The sequence below is a fragment of the Molothrus ater genome, chromosome 21, assembly GCF_012460135.2.
Source record: "Molothrus ater isolate BHLD 08-10-18 breed brown headed cowbird chromosome 21, BPBGC_Mater_1.1, whole genome shotgun sequence".
Classification (NCBI taxonomy): Eukaryota; Metazoa; Chordata; class Aves; order Passeriformes; family Icteridae; genus Molothrus; species Molothrus ater.
The window spans coordinates 1,428,043-1,450,162 of NC_050498.2; the positions used below are offsets into that span (position 1 = coordinate 1,428,043).

Consider the following 22,120-nt stretch of genomic DNA (forward strand, 5'->3'; position numbering starts at 1 on the left):
TTTACTGCCTGAAAAAACTACAACTCTTAAACCACTGAAGAAACTGTGGCACCAAAGCCTGTCCTGTTGCAACACAGCTGTAGCCTTGTCTCTGCACAGTCTTGGCTGTTCCATACCTGGGCCACCTTTTCCTGCATTACAGAACCTGGCACAGCTGACTCAGACCCAAACCAAAGCAAATCTGAAGAATGCAACAGCTCCACAGGGATAGCTGAGGTCACCATGGCACAACATGCAGCTGCTGCTTTGGGGTGAGGCACCTGCTGCTGGGGTAGGCAGCAATTCCCCCTCACTCCCATTCTGGCAGCTCTGTGAGCTCCTAAGCACAGCACCAAACCCTTTGAGCCACAGATGATGTGCTACCTGTGCTGGAGGACAACCCTCCAGGCACACGGGGACAGCTGAGGAGCTGAGCTCTGGGGTGGCCTTTAGGCTTGGCCCAAAGCAGGGCTGAGTGCCACACAAACACATTCCATGTGCCAGGCTGGGCCCTGAGGTGTTTGCCACCAAAGCATGCAAGGCAGAGTTAGAGCTGATGAAAATTTTCCAGGAAAATATTGGAAAAAGGCAATGAGTCAAAATGAAAATGCTTCCTGGAATATACTCTCTCCCAAAAACAGGGGCCAGTTCCCCATAGACTCTCAGGCTGCAGAGATTTCACAACATCACAGGCAGAGCAGACACATAAATCACCTGAAGGGCTTTTGGTTTAACTCTGCAGCACCAGCCTTAGGAAAGTGGTGTCTACTGAAGCTGGCAGAACTTTCAAATTCAAGGTCTGTGCACCCTTCAGGGAAAACATGAGAAGGGAGCCTTTGGTCATAATTCAAAGGAAAATACTCTCAGTAGAAACTTCTCTGGGATCCTCTGGTCTGATAGATATCAACATTTTGGGAACCTGAAAGCCTGGTTACTGCAAAGACCCAGTTCTTGACTTAGCAGTCCAGGGAGGCTTGGCTTGCTCTGGAATACACTCAGGGAAACTGGGATCCACAGAGAGCTTGAACTCTTCTCCCTGAAGCTGGTATGGTCCAGCTCTGTTTGTCCTGTTGGCAAACAACCTCAGAGTGTGGCTGTGCTGGGGCATTAGAAACTATTACCTCACTGTGGGTAAACATTTCAAAATTACATTTCCTGTTTTGTCTTTAGAAGTTATCAGGAGAATATCATTCTCCACCCAGAGGAGTGACATTTCTTGTTTCCTGTTTTCAGAGATCTAAAGGATGGAGATACAATGGATAATACACACGAGGAAATCTGGATCATTGGGCTCATCTTGGTACTGGAAGGACTGTGTAAATCTGAGAGTCTCTTACTGACCTGCAAAGGCAAATTAGGGCATCACATCCCCAAAATGGTGCCCTTGGCAGACAGCCTGTTCAGCTTTACTGAGTCAATCAAAATAGATGATTTTGCCCTAACTTTTCCCAAAACATATCTAATAAACTTTTCCATACCTGTGACAAATTGAGGAACTTCTGGGATTTCTGTGATGTTCACCAGTGAGAAAGTTTATTATTACCTTCAACAGGTTTTCAGCTGGTTTTCAGCTTTTCAGCTGGTTTTCAGCTACCTACAGGAAAAAAAAGATTCACACATAATCATCAGCCTCTGTCTTTGAAACACTTGCAGGTTCAAAAATTCACATTAAAAACTTTTTTTTATTTTACAACTGAGTTCCCATTAATTTCCTTTTTAGATCTTCTGTTCATCTCCAACTTAGACCATCCTGGGTCCCTTCCTCCAAAGCATAAACATCCCCACACAAAATCCTTCCCTGGTGTAATGTTATGGCACTGGTTTTTTACACATCAGATATTACACAGGTGCTAGCTCATCCAAAAGCATCTTTTGGGTAGCTTTTCTTTGCTAGTAGAAAAGCCATCCAAAGAATCCACCTGAACTTCCTGGAGACAGTCACATGCCAAAAAGACAAGGTAACAGCAAACCAATCTTCCTCTATGGAGCCAAAACTCCAATCCAGTATTCTAGATAAAAGAAAACCCTACAATTTTAAACTTCATCATCACACTTTGTCCCCACCAATACATATTTGTGAGGGCCTTTTGCTATCTTGATGAGTTAAGTGTGAAGTTTCCCTGATGGGATACATTTAAAATGAAAATCAAAAGCATGAATCATCAAAGCATTGCAGAGCTGTCTTCTTCTTTTTCTGTTGGATTCTCAGGTTTGGCAAAGTGCTGAGCTCACACACCAGAATGTTGCAGGCATTTGTGTGCAAGGTATATTGGAAGGGAAAGTCAAGGGCGTTCCTGGTTTAGCCCTTCAGTGACAGGGAAATTCAGTCCTGTACATTTGGGGAGGAGGTCATCAAAGGGACATGCACAAAAACAAAGCCCAGTTTGATCCCACAGTAGTCCAGATGTCAGAATTTTGTAGAAACTCATGTAAATGATCAATTAGACAGAGATCCACCTACTCTGTGTGAAATTCACTAGAAATAGACTGTTCTCTGTTCCATCAAGTAGTCATGGGACTATTCAGAGCAAAGTTTGCTAAGCCAAAGCTGCAGAGGCAGGGAACAAGCTGACAGAGTTTAGAATTAGCAGTGATAGAGAGCTCTTGCATTAATTACAGGATAATTCTTAAAATCCGATGCCCACTTTGATTGTAATCCCTCCAAATTCAAGATAAAACTAAGTAATCTCCAGAATAGACTTACTACATTGCTAATGAGCATTATGAATTGTAACTAGGGGAAAAAAAGAAACAACCAAAAAGACCATGATGAAACCTCCCATATAGAATTCCTAATAATAGATCTTAAAATTTCTTTACAAAAGGCAAAAGGGGGAGAGTCTTATCAAAAGGAAAAAAACAAAGTTACAGATTCCCAATATTCCTCTTAAGACAGAAACAGATCTCAAACTTGAAGCTCCAGGTCCTTTGCTTTGAAATCAAATTTTAAAACATGCAATCATCTGAATAAACACACTAGAGAACAATACACAATTTACCTGTTCACAACTGGTGTGAGAACAAATTTTATGTCTAATTCCACACAGTCTGGCTGTATCCCTGTGATCCCAGAGCTCACGAGTCCCACCGTCACAGTGAATGTACACAGTGATGGGGCACACACAATTTCCCGTTCAAAAACGCTGGAGGTCCTGGTTCTTCCACCCCAAGTGGAGGATGCAGCCCACCCTGGGTCAGAAATGAGTGACCACTGCCTGTCCCTGCTGTCCTGCTGTCCATCCAGCCCCACGGGCTGCCTCAGTCCATGTCACAGAATTACGGGATGCACTGAGTTGGAAGGGGCTCGTCAGGATCATCCAGTCCAGCTCCTACAGCAGAGTCAAAGACCAGTTACCCCCAGGCTTCAAATAGAATTCTTTTGTTACAAACAGCTAGGCTTTAATATGCACTCAGAATCTGCTGAGTTGGAAGGGACCCACAGGGCTCAGAGCCCAACTCCTGCCCTGCACTGCACCATCCCCAAGAGTCACACCAGAACTACTGTCCAAATGTGTTAGGATGGTGTTTAGGGAAAAAAACCCAAACTTTTTCAACTCAAACCTAACAAAATACAACTTACATGAAGAAATAAACCACCAAATATCAAATATTTCCCTTATACCCCAGCATGTTGCTTTCTTTTAAAGCCAAAAGAGTGAAATTACACAGGTTATTGGGGAAGAGGCAACAAGGTGAATGTGGGTGACAAAAATTTCAGAAGAGGGAGAGGATTTGTAGGGGGTTTCCTTCCCTTTCCCTAAACAAGCCTTTTTCCTTTCTTTAATTCTTACTTTTAACCAGATTTATGTGAACCTGCAGCCCACCATAGTGACCTTTGCTGGTTGTTTAGCTGCTGTGTCCAGTTTGTCCTTCTGAGGGCTGAGGGCACCGGGACCAAAGCCCGGAGCCGTCGTTCAGAGGTGCTGGCAGAGAAAGAACCGCGCTTGATGACTCATTTTATGGCAAATAAATGAACACATGTAAACCCCAGCCTGTCACACCTGCTCCTTTTCCCACTTCATTTTCCCATCACCTCAGGCGACACATGAACTTACAGGCGGTGTGGTTTTTTCCAGCCTGTGCTTCAACTTGCTGCCTTTCTCAAGATGTTTTTCAAGATGCCTTTATCAAAATGAATGCCAGCCTGACTCCCACCCGAGCACCGCGCGGCTCTGACACAGGAAGATGCCGGGACCTGTGGAGAGCTCGATGAGGGCAGGGGAGCTCCTGGCAGGCAGGATCCATCCGAGCGAGGGCCAAGCCCGCCCGAAGGGGCCCAAAGCGGCGTTCCCAGCCCGCTGTCCCCCTCTAGCGCCTCAGCGCGCGCCATCTTGGGCGGCCTTTCCCTCTCCCACACTGCCCTCTGCAGCTCCATCGCGGGCCGTGCCGGCGGGAGCTGAGGGAAAAAACCATGAAATAACATAGTATTATCTAAAGAGTCCTTACTCATATTAGTAGAGGACTATTCCGATCATCCAGGACAGACTGCGCAGCGCAGACCCTCGGTGTTCCCCAGTACACCAACACCTCACAGGCCTGGCTGCCTCAGCAGCAGCGCAGGGTCTCTCGTGTGCATCTGACCAGAATCTCTCATTTTATTCTACAAAAATGCCAGATTCAGGCGGTATCAAATTTCACTAAAGATGCTCCAGCAGTTCCTGTAAGCACATCAGCATCAGCCGTGTTTTGGTGCAGTATGGGACAGGAGCCCCAGAGAGCAGGGCTGGCCCACACAGGCACCAACACCTGCCTGCCCCGGCTGTATTTTGTTAAAGAGATTCTTCAAAGCCACAGATTAGTACATTGCTGTAGTAGTCAGTGATGTATTTACTGCTGCAAAGCTCCAGATGCTCTGTAAGCCACAATAATACAGTTAAGTGGAAAATGAGTCATTTAAAACCATAATGACTATCATAGCATGACTCCGTTGACAACGAGCCCCAGCGATACCGCTGCGAGGTGGATGAGACATGTTCACCAGGGCTGCCAGTCACAGAATCACAGAACCACAGGATCACAGAACCACAGAACCACAGAATCACAGAACCACAGAACCACAGAACCACAGGATCACAGAACCACAGAACCACAGAATCACAGAACCACAGAACCACAGAATCACAGAACCACAGAACCACAGAATCACAGAACCACAGAACCACAGAACCACAGAACCACAGGATCACAGAACCACAGGATAACAGAACCACAGAACCACAGAATCACAGAACCACAGGATCACAGAACCACAGAATCACAGAACCACAGAACCACAGGATCACAGAACCACAGAACCACAGAATCACGGAACCACAGAACCACAGAATCACGGAACCACAGAACCACAGGATCACAGAACCACAAAGCCACAGAACCATAGACTCACAGAACTGAATAGCTTGGAAAAGACCTTTGAGATCATCAACTCCAACCTATGACCTTGTCACCCAGTTCATGGCACTAAGCACCACATCCAGTCTTTTCTTAAACACTTCCAGGGATGGTGACCCCACCTGCCTCTCTGGTCAGGCCGTTCCAATGCCCAATTACTCATTCTGTGAGGCTCTGCCTTGGGGGAAGGTGCTGCAACCAGGAGTCCCCCCAGTATCAGGGTGCTGAGGTGCCCCTGCCCTCTCTGGGGTGTGCAGGTGTGAGCCCCCATCTCCTCAGCACAGTTCCCCACCTCACTGCTGCTCAGATCATGGAAAACACTGTTCTTACCTGCTGCTGTTCCTCCCAGGAGAGCAGTGCTGGTCCCCAGGTTCGGGCTGTGAGGAGGCAGAGCTCAGTTCTGCTCCGAGCAGCCCCAAGTTCATACCACAGTGCCCTGGGACCAGCTGGGGACTGGCTCCTCTCAGACACCCAGCTGGGGCCCTGCAGACACAGCACTGTCCAGGACTTGCTGTGGGCAGTGTGGGCATGGCTGGTGTGAGGAGGGAGAGGAAGGCTCCACCAGCCCCCCTCCTCTGGCCAGACAGCAGCCAGAGGAGCGATGTTGGCCATGCTCTGCTGCTCCTTGGACCACCCTCGTCCCTCTGAGAATCAGGAGAGCAGCACCAGGGAACAGTTGGCTCTCCTTTCACATGGCAAGGGCAGTGAGGGTAGGAAAAAAAAAATACAGAGCCAAGCTTTCTGCTGGTATGGTGCAGACAGCTCTGGTGATTTTCAATAAACCATTTTAATCTATGTCCTTAGAAAATCTGGCATGAATTTCTTTCCCCATCTCCAAATGAAGCAATTATCTCGCTTAGTCCTTGGCTACCCCTTTCAAAAGCCAGGTAATGGGTAAAACAGACAGATGTGCTGAGACTTTGAGGAGGTCATAGAATAGAATCATAAAATCTCCTCAGTTGGAAGGGACCCACAAGGATCATTGAGTCCAGCTCCTTGAGCTGACATACAGTAACTCATTCTATGTCTACTATTCGTAATAGAGAAGCATCTTTTATTCCCTTAACACAAGCACAATGTGCTTTGTTGCTGGTCTGGAGCAGCATGCAATTTAAACCTAACTCTCCAAAACACAATTGCCTCTATCGAGCGGAATGCTCTGGGTACGGAGCACTTCTAGTCCCTTGTATTAAATGTGACAAAGTAAGGTCACTCCTTAGTTAGCCTGAGCAGCGTCTGCCACTGCACCGCTGGGATTTCTGTCACTCAAGCAGGGGAACACGAGAGCTCCTCACAGAGCAGACTCTCATAAAAACAATTTACAGCTACATTCACCTTGCCCAGAACAGCAGAGCCGTCCCCTCTTGCAGCATAGCCTACACGTGTTTCAGGCTCTCTAACCACCCTCTTGCGGTACCACTGCAGAACAACATCTTTATCTAACAGGCTAAACCAAATCCAGTTCTGCTTCTCTGTTCTAGGATTAATGGAGACAAAACTTTCCTTTTGGCTGGCAATAACTGGACATTGTTTGATACCTCCCCCTCTTTTTTTTAATCAAATTAACTCCAAACACATCATGGTAACCCCAAACACACTGAGGCCCCAAAACAGAGACTACTGAAAATCTTTGGAAGTTTATGCTTGCATTTTTAGTTGTCTGTAAAAGAAAAAATAAAAAAAATCCCAAGCTTTTGATGTCAATGGAATTTCTACTGCATAAAACAAATTCTCACAATGACACTGATTCAATGGAAACTATTAAAGGGCTTTGAAGATGCAAAGCAAAAGATACATTTAATAAACATATTGTGTATTTAATAGGTGACATCTTTATGCAATGAACTGATTCAATTCTTCCTTAATTATCTTGTCCTGAAACAAAGATGACTGTACTGGGGGGGGATGGCTCAGTTCCTAGGGCTAAATTCAAGTTTTTCAGTAGAGAAACATAAATTCAACCAAGAAAAATGCTGCACTCAGAGTGAGTTTCAGTACTGGGCAATATGATGATCAAACAAGCCACATTAGGTGGTAAAATACAGCAAATCTGCCCTTAGTAACCAGAATGACCACAGCCCTTATCAGCTTGGGTCAATGCTTGAATTACTTATCAACAAATAGGTAAAACTCTTTCCTTCACAGGTAAGTTTAGCAGTCTGAGATGCCACAATTTGTTAATATGGAGGGTTAAAAGTACTTTCTAGAACCAAAGGAGGAACTCAGAAATTCCTCATTTCCTGCCACCCTTGACTCTGCAATTTGCCTGATTCGGGTTTTTCTCTGTTCCCCAGTGGCTCAGGCAGTAACCAATTGCCCTGGGTGACTCCTGAGATCACTCAGGCAGTAGGTGCCTGCTATCACCCCGGTGACTCCGTGTTTGGGGTTCCCAGCAGCACTTCTCCTGTTTATAAAATGGGGTTAATGCTGTACTGAAGTCTGTAGTACCAGAACCAGCAGAGGGAACATCAGATGGCAGCAAAACAGCCGTGAGATTGTAGGGTGGCACCAGGATTTTATACTTTGCTCCTTGCTGGATTGAGCTTCTTCCCTGGTACTGTACCTGACAGCACATGTGCATTTTGATGTCCATAAATACCTGTTGCTGTATGCAGCCTCACAGTGCACAAATGAGGAGGGGGATCTATTTTATCATCAGGAAATATCTTTGTGCTAACACGATTTCAGCTGCAAGAAGCCAGTGGAAAAAGAAAGGGGTGTGACCCCAAGAGATGCCACCTGGGAACTTCACCTTGCCCACAGGCACGAAACAGCCCAAGCCCCTCCAGCAGGAGACAGGGCACAGGGAGAACAGTCAGTCCTCCCCTACAGCTCTGGTTCTCCTTGGCTAGCAAAAATGTGGAGTTTCTTATGCAGGTTTTCGTGGCTTATTCACTGAAGCTTCAGTTTTAGCATGACTAAAATAATTTCTGCAGTATAGCTGCACTGGACAATGCTCAGTTGCCCCAACCAAGGGCACCAATCATGGTGCAGTCTAAGTAAGAGACAGACTGTGTCCCAAAGAGCTTCATGTAAGGAATGGCCAGGATTGTTTTTTTTTTGTTTTTTAACATGTGCAGGAAGGATCTGATGGGGCCAGGACATCAGCAGGGCAGGAGGCAGCCCCACCACTCATTTGCAATGCAATTCCCAGGCAGCTGAGTTAGAGGCCAGCCTCCATCCACAGCTCAGGCAGAGTCACACTCCAAGGGCAATGCTGACCATTTAACTGGAATCGTGCTCCAGATCACCTTCTGAATTCAAGCACTGCCACTCCAAAGCTGGCAGGTGGAGTCCAAAGAAGGAAGTTGGTTTATCCAGGTGGGACTTAACCAAGCCACCATGGCAATTAACAAAACCCTGTGTAACTGGAGTCCTTGGTCTCTGAACCACTGCTCACTCTTCTTCCTTGCCACAAACCAAGCAGTGAGCCAAGGAGCTCCTCTGGAAGTGCAGCACCACTGCTCTGGGACCTTGGTTCATGTCCAGAGCCTTTCAGCAGAGTCACCTGCACGTGTGAAGCCGTAATTAGAGTTCAAATCTGCACGAACAGATACTAAACATTTCCTCAACGAGGCACAGCCACAGCAAATGAAAATACTTGCAGAAAAATCGTCCCCAACCTCCATCTGCCTATCTTCCAGTCCAGCAAGGACTACAGTTTTCGTGAGCTTATACAGGCAAAGGTAAAAAGGAACAACAATATGACTTTTGTAAAACATCTGCAGTGTTTATTGCTGCCTCTGATAAGATTTAGCTGCCCTAGGCCATGAAAGAGGACAGGACTGGCAAAGAGGGGAGCAGTAAGGTATGAAAAGCAGAAAACCAGGCTGGAGCTAAGTCTCAGTAAGGAAAACCAAAGATCAAAACATAGGAAGTTAAAAAAGAAGAGACCAACCATGGCATAAAATGAACAACGTACAGGGAAACAAATGTTAGGACTGTTTTCAAAGATTCCCTTCCTAAACACTGTATTTGGCATCTCAGCTAGTGACAGGAAGCTGCTATGTGGAAAATTAGTTGGAATTTGGGAAGGTGGGACTTGAAAACCTAAAGCAAAGTTCCTGGTTGCTATAAAGCACACTGAGGGTTTTCTATGATCAAAATCTCACACAACCTACAGAATTAATACACTTATGACTCATTTCATTCCCACAGATGGTAGCTGGCATGGTCTTTAAATGAAATTCATTTCTTAAACACAAGTGAATTGAAAAATAGAGCATTTAAGACAAATATCCTGAACAGAAAACCCTTCAAAAAAGATCAAATTGTCTGTACCTGCAAGCTAACATCCCTATATCAAACTTCTGAAAAGCAGTGAATGCACCTGAAGACGTTTAAAAGCATTAAAAATCTTGTTTCATCTCTTACTACACCTTTCAGGCATACTTCTCTGAGCATCACCAGTACAAGACTTGACACGTGGATCTTCAAAGGCATGGAGCACTGAAATTGAATTCAAAGGGACTGAAATGCCTCAATGCTTTCCAGACTCTGGGAGCGGGGGCTCATTGGCTTAATTGGGAATTAAGGACCATCAGCAAGAGTTTGCTCACAAGGATCAGAGCCTGGACAATCAAGACCGTGTTTCTTCCCTCCTGAAGACGCTGCCAGAGCTGTCAGGCTCCTCTGTAAGGATGAGAGGAGCCTGGAAGATGATGCTCTCAATCAGACCCTGCCTTGTGGGGCTCCAGCAGTTACATCCTTCTGTGGCCATCCAGTCCTGCCTTCCTTCAGTAACTCAGCTTTTTAATGATGTGCATCCAGCAGACCAAGATTATGGTCTAATTAAAATCTATCCAAGTAGAGTGCTACTGTATTTTAAAGAACATGGACAAGCCAAGGATCTGGTCTCCTTTCTGTTTCTTTTTCCCTGACAGTGCTAAGGATTCCAGTAAGATGGCTTAGGAAAGCTTGCCATTGCCTTTACAATTTTAACAGCTACTCCTGAACAAAACCCCACTGTTGGGAAAAAGGACTTCCTCCCCATAGCAACGATGGGGTACTGCACACAAAGAAGCACCTAGCAGTTTAGTTCACATTTTTTAATAACATGGCACAATTTACATTACACAAGTCTTCGCTGAGGAGGAAACATGCTGAAGATTGAGAGCCGCTTCACTTTTCTGTTCACATAGGATCTAGAAAGGACTTTATTACATACAGGATAAACAGCAAAAAGGTTTGTATATAACAATCTCTTTACAATACTGAAAGCTACCACTACGGTTCCAGTGTACATATTCCTCAGGGTTGGGACTTTTTTGTATTTTTCCTTTTGTTTGTAGAAAAAAAAAAAAAAAAAAAAAGAAACACTGCACAACATCTGGAGTTCACAAAAATCTGAAGCTCACAACTAAACCTTCAGTTGACTACTAAAATAGATCTCTGATCATTAGAAACAACTGTTTGTAGTTAACTTTTTCTTTTTTTTTCTTTTTTTTGCCAAAACAGGGTAACAACTTCAGATAGCACTTTAATACACTAGAAGACCAATGGAACTAATTTTATTTCATACATATATTTTACAGTCCAGTAGACAAGATATTGAATTCTCTCTGATAAAGTCATATTCTCTCCAAATATTTAGACAAGAAACTTAACACATTATAAAAAAGTGTGTTATGAAAAGACAGATTTCAGAAGATTGATGCATATTTTTAAAAAGGACCATGTTCTTCAGGTTATTTCGTGTCTTCTATGATTAGGGAACAACAAGGCTGACCTGTTAGCTATTCACAGACTTTATTACCAACTGAAATACAACAAATTCCATTATGAAATCTGCAATGGAGTTCATTAATTAAACTACTGATCCACAGTGAAAACATATCCATCATTTAGAAAAGTATTCACTTTCTTGTAGGATTTGTTTCAATGTAGTTAAAAATCACTTAACACAAAAAAATGTGTGTACAGATAAAAATGACACACTGGCAATAAAACCAGACATGAATGGCTATAAGCAGATGTTCTCCCCAAAATAAATTTGACATGTTAAGTGACAAAAGTTCTGGAAAATCTCCAGCATTCCATTATTACCATTTAACCCAGATTAATATGACTGAAACCCAATCTGCCATGACTCCATGTCAGTGATCACAGAGCACTAATCCTGACACCATCCAAGGGACACACGAGTTACAGTGACCTCAGCAGCCTGATGCAAGGGTTCACACAGAAAACTACACCTCTGAAGGGCTGTTTCTTCATCAAAACAAGAGAAGTAGGCTTCCATTAGAAATGAGCTTGTTCAGGGAAAATATGACTTTAATTATGTTGTGTGTTGAAAAGGCTCCTTTGAGTTATAAAGGCTTTTGTGAAAAGCCTTAAAATTCATTGCATAGTTGAAGGGGTTTAGCTGTCTATAACAATATAAGTAACACAGCATAAGCAGACTGTGTTGATCAATATTAAGTTTGCAAATAGCACAGTTTAAGAAGTATTAATGTATTATGTTACTTAATTTTATCTATTTACATTTGTACAAAGTAAAGCTTTCATCTTACCCTTTTTGCATATATGAACCATTAATCCATGAAGCAATCTTTTTACATAAATATCTACAATTGACTTCGCTTCTGGTTTGAAAGAGCTTTGTAGGGTTGAAATTGGTGGTGGCTTGTTTCTAGTCAAATCACTCAGACTGATGTCTTGTTCTTCAGTTCAAATTTTGAAATTTTTAAGCTAGAAATAAAATAGAGTAGGAGACACGAGGAACATATGGAACATTGGCTAAAAGATCTGGAAAATTTCAACATATAATATACAAAAAAAATCATTTCAAAATCTTTGCACTCAGGTCTATACATATTGTACACTGGGTCACATCCCCAGTCTGTATCAATGAGTAGTAAGAAGGTCTTTATATTATGTTCATTTACAAGGTTTTTGTCCCTCTTGCTCTGGTTTTCATTGAGTCTCACTCTGCTTATCGAGCTTCGATGTCCTTGAGGGTGTGAGAGGGAGGCCTCTCTCTCATCTCTGTGGACAGAGGAGTAGTCCTTCTGGGAGAGCCGGGCCGAGGGCCCAGCGTGGAGATAAGAGGCGGAGGGGCACTGAGAGCTGCTGTGGGGGGAGTTTTATTGAGGAGGCCGTTCTGGTGTCCCGTGGGGGGACTGACGCGGGGGTAGTGCATGCTGGGCAGTCCTGGCGTGAGCAGGCCGGGGTGGGGCAGGTGCCCGTCCAGGGCGGCGGGGTGCACCGAGTGCAGGCGCGCGTGCTCGTAGTCCTCGCGGAGCATGTGCAGCCGCTCCCGCTCGTCCAGGTGGGCGCCCCTCTCGTGCTCCCGGCGCGGGTCCACGGACAGAGGGTGGTGGTGGTGGTGGTGGTGGTTGTAGTCGTGAGGTTCCCGATCCCTGAATGACCTGTCTGCTTCGTACAACCTTGGCGTAGAGAGGCGATGGAGGGGGTCATTTCTTAGCAAAAAGTCTCTGCCCAGGGGGTCTCTCCGATGAATATCCAGCTCTCTGTAGGGATCTCTCAAGGGATCTCTCATTGGATCCCAGTGGAAAGAAGGATAGGGGAAACGTTCTCCACCAGGAATTGGGCTAATTCCCATAAAAGGGGTCATCATGCGAGTCCTGTCCAGGCCACTGATGCTGTTCATGTGATGTATACCAGTCACACCTACAGTCATGGGCATAGACACTAAAGGACTTGGGTGGACGTTGGATGTGGATATAGGTGGTGGCTGATCAGATGACCTATGAGTCTGAGGTCCCTCAGGCTGAACATCATGGTCTTCCTTTCGCTCTTCCTTCACCTTGACTTCGTTGCTTTTCTTCGGGTTGTCGTACGCCGGCTCGTTCTTCCTGTCGGCCTCGCGGTTGGAAGTGCTGCTGGGCCTGGTGCTCTCCACAACGGGGGGCCTGGCATAGGGGGAAGGAACCCTGGGCATTTGCTTAGACTCTTCCACCACTCGGCTTTCATGGCTCAGGCCTTCTTTCTCCGAAACGTAGCTGTCCTTCACCTTGTGCTCTTCAACATTAATCTCCTTCCGAGATTCTGAGTGATCCCTCTCTCGTTCTTTGGGTTTCTCTTTTTCTCGAACCTCGGGATTCAGATGGCTCCTGATCTGCTCGCTTGAGCTGCGGTTATGTCCGAGGGAGTTTACTGGATGGATAGGTGCTGGCGAAGGATGGCTGGAGTGTCTTTTCTCAATGCTCTCCCTACAAGAAAGAGAAGTGTGAAATGAAGGCATGAGAAGCTCTGCAAAGTAAGCAAAGCATCAGAGTGCCTGGCTTCCTACTCGTGGCTTTGCAGAGAGCTGGTGACGTGCACCGGTAAAGGCACTGTGCCTTTGGCACACCCAAAACTCCAGAAGAACATCCCATCTCTAAACTTGGCCTACTCTGTTATCTCATCAGAGCAGCTGCAGATCTCCAAAGCTGCTCTGTAAAGAATCTGACTGAGATCTCAAACACTGAACTCCACAGAAGGCTCCCATGGGAATCTAGCTCTAGGACATGTATTTATTTCAAAGACTTTAAATGTTTGCAAAGAAGAGAGAGAAAAGTAAAAACATACTCATTTCATCCAAAACGTGAGGGAATTAAATACAAATTACATGGTTAAGAGTATTCTACCTACTTCTTCTATTAAGAATACATTTGGGAAAAAAGATTACTATTTTTCAAATGGCTTTTAAAAACATTTCCAGACCCATGTACACTATTTCTCTATTTCACTAATTTCTCTCCTCTATTCTTTTCAAATGTCTAGCTTTTCAATTTACTTTTTGCAATTCATTTACTTCAAACTGAGGCAAAATCTTTCGAGCACCACCAGTACTGATGGTGCCAACACAGCCCTCTGACAGGAAGGCACTTCCTGAGTGTGCAGTGACTCCCAGTGCAAGTGTTTAACAGAGCTGCCCATCACACAGATTTTGTGCTGACCTCCTCAGCAGAGATAAGTCTGCTCTGTCCCTCCATCCTTCAGACTCGCTCTGAAAACATCATGCCTGGGTCAGCAGCTTCTTAGATGACCAACCCCTTCCATTTCTAGGTTAAAACAAGCTGAGCAGGACAGAGCCAATGCTACAAAGTCAGAAAATACTGTGAATTCATTCCATCTTTCAAACCTAGTATTGGTGCACAAAAGATTGGGGAATTATTGTCTGGCAGTGAACAAAAATCTAAATATGGAAATGGGTTCCATACCAATTATTTTCAGGAAGTAGTGTTGACCAGGAGTTGTTATGGGCAATGCTAAGTGAAAAAGCTCTCCCATTTAAAACTAGTGAAATTCAAAAGGTGAATCTAATCCCTCAGTTCCAGTGATTTTAACCTCTTAGTAATTTCAATTGACCTCTGAGTTGGAATCTCTCCATAAAGACAGCTCCACATATTCAGTGCTGGACACATGCTGTTTGCTGAGCATGGAAATTCTGTTCCATGTGGGATAAGGGACAATGTGCTGTTAAAGGCAACAATTATTTATGGCCAGAAACTAAAACCAAGGAAGTTCCAACTCAACATAAGGAAGAACTTCTTTCCATTGAGGGTGGCAGAGCACTGGAAGAGGATGCCCAGGGAGGTCTCTCTGAAGACAAAACCCACCAGGCACATTCCTGTGTCACCTGCTCTGGGTGGCCCTGCCTCAGCAGGGGGGTGGAGTGGATGATCTCCAGAGGTCCCTTCCAACCCCAGCTATTCTGGGATTCTGTGGAAAGGGTAAGCAGTGAGGGCTCCCCTCAGCTGACATGGTGTCTCTCTGGTGCTGGTGTCACCAGCAGGTGACACTCTGGGCAAGATCAGCAGTAGTGGCTGCTGAAGGGCAGCTCAGAGGGTGACTTCACAGTGAACCCTTGCTCCCTCACCTGTACAATTTCTGCCACCGACTTTTTTTGCTGAGCTGTGTGAGATTTGTAGCTCTAGGTACTTTTGGGCAGTGAAACTGCAGCAAATGCAGAAAAGATGCCTGTGGAGAAGGAAACTCTCATTCTGATGTCACCAGGTGCATCTTTTGATGTGTCTAGACTGAACTGTTGAAACTGTCATTTCATGGGCCATGTCTGAGAGACCTCCAAAGTCCAGAATGTGACTCCTGGAAAACACTTGGAAGACAGAGCATCTGATACCAGCCCTGCCTGGTCTGCACTGTCCAGCATTTCACTGCTTGGGATCAGGTGCTGCCTTCATTCAATGGGACCTGAACAGTCTGGAAATCACATCCTGGCTCTAATTTCCCTCCACTTGCTTTTCACCAAGAGTTGAGGCATTTAACAGCTTCTACATCTGGACACAGGGAGATGAAGTCAAGGCCCTCCAGTGAAGGATTCTCAACATGAAGGCTCAATTCTTTTACTTTGCTGGGAAAACACTGGCTTGTGGGCTCTGCAATACCTAATCTTTTATTTATTTTGCTCATGGGACTAGTTCAGAGGGTACCCTTAATTGTTTTATTTCCCTAGGAAAGCTCAGTCAGTCCTTTTGTTGATATTTAATCAATTTCCAATATAATTGGAGTACTTTAAATGACATATAAAATGTGGAAAAAAAACAGCTGTTTTCTGTAATTAAGGAGAAGTATATGTGCAACCAAAATGACAAATTCCTTTGCCAATGTCATTGTATTCAATGACAGTCCTGTGGTAACATCTCAAGAGGCTCCTGATTATCCAGCTCATTTAAGGGAACTGCACATAGTCCAGTGGACAGAGAAGGAATAACTTTTTAATCCTCACATTTGTCAAGAGCTCCTGAGGTGTACTGAGGTGGTAATATAAGAACAGCTCTAAGCCACTGCCTCCACAAAGAAGAAACTTGAAATCACATTATTCAATGAACTTATTACCAAGTAAGAGAAGTTCTGAGGCTGTGTGCTACACTGAAAAATACTGAATTTCTTATGCTGAGGTGTGTGCCTCATTTATATTGATTGAAAGATCAACAGATTCTTGGTTGGTTTGCTTTAATGCTCTAGGATTGCAGACCCTTAAATGCCATTATGATTATACTGGAAGTGTTCAGTGACATCTTTTAAACAAAATACCACTGAAAAGGAACAAATCCTGCTTTCCACATTTGCTACTTTTTTTTTTCCCCTAATGTTGGGCTGGAATAAAAGAGTCTTTAAAAAAAAACCCTCCACAACTGCAATCCATCAGTCCCAGAATACCCAGAGCTGGAAGGGAGATGCAATGTTCCAGGAGCCATCAGGGCTCTGCAGTGCCACTCCCAGCCAGGAAAGGGTCACTGCTGCAGTTCTGTACTCTCTGGGCTGTCTGAGGATTCACTCTCCCAGTCTGCCTGGCAGGGCTCTGGTGCACAGGCCATGCAGCTGAGCCAAGAGGAGCCACCAGGGATCTCCACCCCACCCCAAACCAACCTTAGCTGGGGAGCTCCAATTGAGCTCAATGCTTTTGGCTTCCTGGGCCATTCCTGGGTTGGTAAGGTTAGACCCTTGATGACCAGGTGATTTTGAGATGAAATCAAACCTCTGGGTGTGATTCCCAGCTCTCCTGCTTGGGCAAATTCACTTCAAATAGATAACAAAGGTTGGGACCTCAACTAGAAAGCTCTGTGCTCATCCCACTGGGTGCCCCTGGATGTAAGGAGGAGGTGGGAGAGGCTCTCAACTCCTCAGACATTCTCTGCACAGGGAGCACAGCTCTGGGAAGGGATTCTCAGCCTTCCTCACACAGCCCACAGTGTGAAGATGCTGCAAAGTGCCATGTCCCAGCCCACAGAGCTGGGCACACAGCAGCACTGCAGGGGTGAAACCAGGACTGCACTCACTGCAGGCTGGAACTGTGCACAAGTGTGAGGGATGGATGATGCTTACTGCTAAGCTCTCAAATTATTGAACAGAAATATGTTCTGAGCTATGATATGGAGTTCAGGCAATGCCAAAGCAGCTTGCAATGAATGTTTTCACTAAGGGATTTCCTTCCGCAGAACACTCCATGAGAAAACAACAAAACAACAACCAAAATAATCACATAATTCTACAGACTACCCAGTTCATAGTAACTAAAATGCTTTGCCATTCAAGCCAGTAAAGTTACTCACATGCTTAAGCCTTTTGCAGGACAGAAAACCCAATTTGTAACAGCAATTTCTTTTGAAGCATTAACATCAGACATGAAAATAATGAAGCTATGCTACCAAACAGAAAATATTCCAAATGGAAAATGTAGGTGAAAAGATCTGTAGTTAGCCTTTCTTTTAGAACAATGTAGAAAAGCTCTTACATGTAGTTTTAGAATATCTAATGTGTTAGCATAACTTCTTTTAGAAAAGGCTACTAATGCATATCTTTGGGTTAGTGACAGAGAAGTCAGAAAAGCACATCTCCTAAATATTCTTTTAGATTAAAATATTAGAAACAAATAGCCATTATGTAGTAAAGTAATGTGCAAACTTAACCGGAAAGCCATCAAGCCACAACTGAAAAAGCTGAAATCAGCCTCTCTACAGTTTTCAAGGAAGGCATGACACTTGCTGAATGGCAAACTCTTATAAATTTGGTACTTCAATGTTAAGAGGAATTTTTACTGCGTTAACTGAATAATGGGAACAGTCCTGACAAAAAATAAATATGACCAGGTGTTACTTTCCATTAACCCTTCCCAGCCTGGACATGTGAGCATGCAAGTCCATGTAAAACACTGAATAGAAAGAAGCTGTGTTGGAAGGTGTGCTAACAGCAGTGCAAGTGTGGGGGCTTCTCTGAGGGGAAAGAAGGTGCTTTTCATGAACTGCATGCTCTGAAGCTTGCTATGGTTTTGGCACATGACATTCCTGGTGCATTTTAGTCTTCTCATCTCACACCTTTAGCACTGGTCCCTCTGGTCAGGCTGTTTTTTGAGGAGGGAGAAAGTGTTTTGCAGACAAGGTCTGATTTACAAAGATATTTAAGTATTTGAAGGTGCAGATAAGCATCTGATAGACCTCAGAATCCTTTCCTCCATGCTGTCAGGCACTATCTCCATGTTAACCCTTCAAGAGACCTATGACAATGTGACCCACAAGGTAAGGGTGGGTGGGTCTGATTCTATTCCCACTTGACACTGCCTGAACTGGGCTCCAGCAAAGCTCCTTCAGGTGAAGTGTGAGGTGCAAGTGGGAAGAGAAACCCTGCAGAGGGGAACACCTGAGCTGCAAACCTGCCTCTTCCGTGGTGCCACCCTGGGGACAGCTCCAGGTGTGCCTCTGGTGAAGCTCTGGGTTCACAAGGTGCCAGGCTGGGGAGGGTTAAAAGCGGAACGGAGCCCCAAGCTTTGAACTAGACAATTCTTGGAAGTGTTCTTTCGTACCTTTCTTTGTCATCTTTACTAACAGATGAGTCTCGTTTATCTACATCTCTATCTCTGTCATGAGCTGCAGCAGATGAACTGCGCTCCAGCTCTCCTGGCTTCAGCCAGGGCGGAGGGGTCGGGAACGAAGGAGGAGTTCGGTGCAGTCGGTTCCAGGGCTCGTGAGGGTTGCTAAAGCTCTGCATACTGGGGCCATCCTTGTGGCCGAACATTGAGTTGGGTGCTGAAATGGTGAAGTGGAAAACAAAAAGGTTTAAGAAAAAGGTATGCTCTAGTGAAGGTACTTACCAAAACAACTTTTACAGCACTCAGAGTTAAAATGAATACATATTATTGGGAGCTGGAAAAGGAAAGGAAATTAACAGAGATTCATTAGAGGGTCTCATTCCTAAAAATGGGCAGGCATCTGACAGCTCTTTTAATTGGAAAGGGAAATGCTGTGGATAAAATTGACAAGGGATGAAGGAGTAAGATAAAAGTGACAATGACCCTTATTCCAAATGTTTTGGAGACATCAGGAAATGACTGTTATAGGGACTATAAATAATGGAACTTGTTGCATTTGATCCTGAACCAAAATAAAATAATATGTGACCAAAATCATGCCAGATTTGAAGTATGAAGAAAGAGAGTGACTTTTAAAAGGATGATTTTCTGTGACTGGCTAAATTTAGAAAAATGTTGATGAACCTGGACTAGTAAATGCAGGTTAGTGATCTTTTCCAGGCACATGGCCTGAATTACTGGTGAGAAAGGAAAAAAAAATCTCCATCCACAGCTCTCTAGCTGCACACATTATTTACTTCTGAACATGCAACAAAACTGTGGGAAATTTCACAAACACTCAAAGGCTCTATTTTTTTTTTAATGAACAATGTAATGGTAACATTTAGCACTAGGTTGAAACCAAACTATTAAGTAATTAACAAAAACCAATTTACTGACAACTGGAAAAGGTTGTTTTCCAAATTCCCATCTTTTAGTGGTAGGTGATGTAACCAACCAGTACAAAAGAGAGCCAAGAGTCCCCTGAGTGGCCCTGGCAGGCTGCAGAGCAGGGAGGGCCGTGGCCCAGGTACTCACTGACTGTGGGGTTCCCGAGCCCCCCGAAGGCGTTGCTGCCCACGGCGGTGAGGCCGCTGAACGACGCCGGCCGGTTGAAGGGCTCTGCAAACCAACACAAAGAGCTGAAACCCCCGAGGCTGCCAGCTCCCACCCAGCACCCCTGGGGCACCCCTCTGCACCCCAGCTGTGCCCAGCTCCCCCCACACACAGCAGAGTTCTGAGGGGCTGGGACACAAAACATTGACTTTGTTCCTGGCCATACCCATGGCATCATCTACTAAAAAAATTCCTCTTAAAGGAAATCAAGGTGTTAAAATGGACATGATACTTCATTTGAAACCTGCAAACATCTCTGGTTTTACTTCCTTTTATTTCCTTCCTCAGGAAATGTCCCTTGCTAGTCAGACTATCATTAACTCTGGCAACTGTGCTCCAAACACCTTCAGGCCATGTCTCCTAAGCCAGAGCCAGGGTATAAATAAAATGTCCTGTTCCACTGATATGTCATGCTGGCCAGAGCATTCTGTGATTCCCTTGGTGTTTATTGTTCATACTACACAAAAAACTAATATGGACTGAAAAATGCTGGAACAACTTTTTAGTTAATGCATACAGGCAACGGAAAAATCATATAAAGCAAATTCTCACTTTATTTTGGAGCAGTCTAACAATTTAGATGAAGTCACTTCTGGTAGATATCAACACAGAGAAAAAGAAGCCCAAAGCCAGCATTTTCCATAGGCAGCAAAGTGCAGAATGATATACCTGCATTGTCTGTTTGCTGTACCAGTTTGGTGCCCCTCCCAAATGCTTCCCCATGCAAAATAAAATGCCAATGTAAAGTCTTGGTCTTGGATGCTCCCATAATGAGCAAATCACCTTATTACAAAAGCAGTAAGCTAGAAAGGAAATAACAACATCTGGTAACTTGGGCAGTTCTGGTTTTAAATGGGTATTCACCAATTTTCACTAACTGACACATGAAGCCAGATCACAAGATTTTAAAGCTATGTTTCCTACTCACTTTAATGGAAAAACAGATATCTAAGTAGGAGTTAGGAAAATAAACATCTCTGTGATCTGAAACATTGCCCTTAAGGCATTTTTTGGACTGGTTTAAAGCATAACTCAAACGAAACCCAGCTAGCCCTGTCACTCTGCTCCTCTAATGTCCAGAAGGTATTTCAAAACACAGTCAGTGACACTTTCTGTGTATTTAGAACTTCTACCTGGTAAAGACTAAAAGTAAACAGCTAAAATGTGCCATTTGTAAAGGCTAGTAAGCAGAATGCTCAGAGTGTCTCCCCACAGGAAGCCTGTCATTTCTCAGTGGTCAATGCCTGAGCTGTACCCCCGAGCTGAGAGGACGTACCTAGGTGAGCAGCTGGGTTCAGGAAGTTGCTGTGGTGGGGTGGTGGGCCAAAAGGGGTTCCAGCTGGATGCCCCCCACCTGCCAAAACAAAGCAAAAGGGGTCAATTCCCAGCACAGGCTCACAGAGGGACTTGCTGTGCTCTGGGCTGTCCTTTCTTTAACAGCTCATGTCAGCTGACATTGCTGTGCCCTGCACGGGGCTCACAGGGTCCTATGCAAAGAGCAGCTGCTTTTCCAAACAGAAATACCCGGTTAGAGGATAAGGGATGCAGGGGAATGAATGTTTCAGGTCAGAAACAAAAAGGAAATGTGTGTGAAATACACCTTATTTCCAACACTGATCTCCACGATGCATCAGACATCACTCTGTGAGGAAATGTTCCTTCATTTACTACCTAGCAGTGTTCCAGCAGGTTGGGCTTTTTATAAAAGCATACAGAATCATTTTAAAATATTTATCAAATAGACTAATAGCCCCTGGCATGTCTTGCAGAGAGTTCATAAGCCAAAGCTTAAGGGAAATTCATGGCAAGGATCAGCATTTTAATGAGCAAGGAGCAAGAAGGGGATTTCACTTTCAGTACTCACTGGCTGTGGAGAAGAGAGTTGATGGCCGAGCCAGGTCATGGGGGTGGTGGATGGCTCCAAAAAGGCTGGGGCCTGGTGGCCTGCTCAGAAATTCTGGTTTCAGGCCAAAGTCCAGCTTGTGTGGGTCAGACTGCATCTGTTTCTGAAATGGAAAACAGGACTTGGAAGAGACTGTCTGAAAAGGCAACAGCAAAAGGCACTTCCAGAATGATGTGGGTAGAGCAGCTCATTCATACTGATGTTTTAACAAGAATATTGGATTTTGGGACCCCAAGCACAGGTGCACAAATATTGGATTTTGGGACTCCCAAGCACAGCTGTTTTCCTGGAAGGGGAATCTAAGGCAAAGAGGGAAAAGCTCAGGCTCTTGCATATTTCCTGCTAATTTCACCAGTGTTTTCACATATGCTCATACCCATCCCTCCAGGATGTTCAGCACAGAGCTGCCTTCAACAACA

At 44.7% G+C, this 22,120-nt stretch overlaps 1 protein-coding gene across 7 annotated transcripts in view; it reads right to left on the minus strand.

Moving 5' to 3' along the window:
- Positions 1–10,403: 10,403 nt before the first annotated feature.
- AUTS2 (activator of transcription and developmental regulator AUTS2) overlaps positions 10,404–22,120 on the minus strand; it is a 795,423-nt gene continuing 783,706 nt past the window's right edge. For all 7 annotated transcript variants that reach the window (XM_054516995.1, XM_054516994.1, XM_054516997.1 and 4 more), the window contains 5 exons: positions 21,663–21,804; positions 21,075–21,152; positions 19,721–19,804; positions 18,638–18,860; positions 10,404–13,544 (listed from right to left, as the gene is read on the minus strand). In XM_054516995.1, coding sequence (XP_054372970.1) covers positions 12,305–13,544; positions 18,638–18,860; positions 19,721–19,804; positions 21,075–21,152; positions 21,663–21,804 — 1,767 coding nt within the window. In that variant the 3' untranslated portion in view covers positions 10,404–12,304. The remainder of the gene's footprint in view (positions 13,545–18,637; positions 18,861–19,720; positions 19,805–21,074; positions 21,153–21,662; positions 21,805–22,120) is intronic.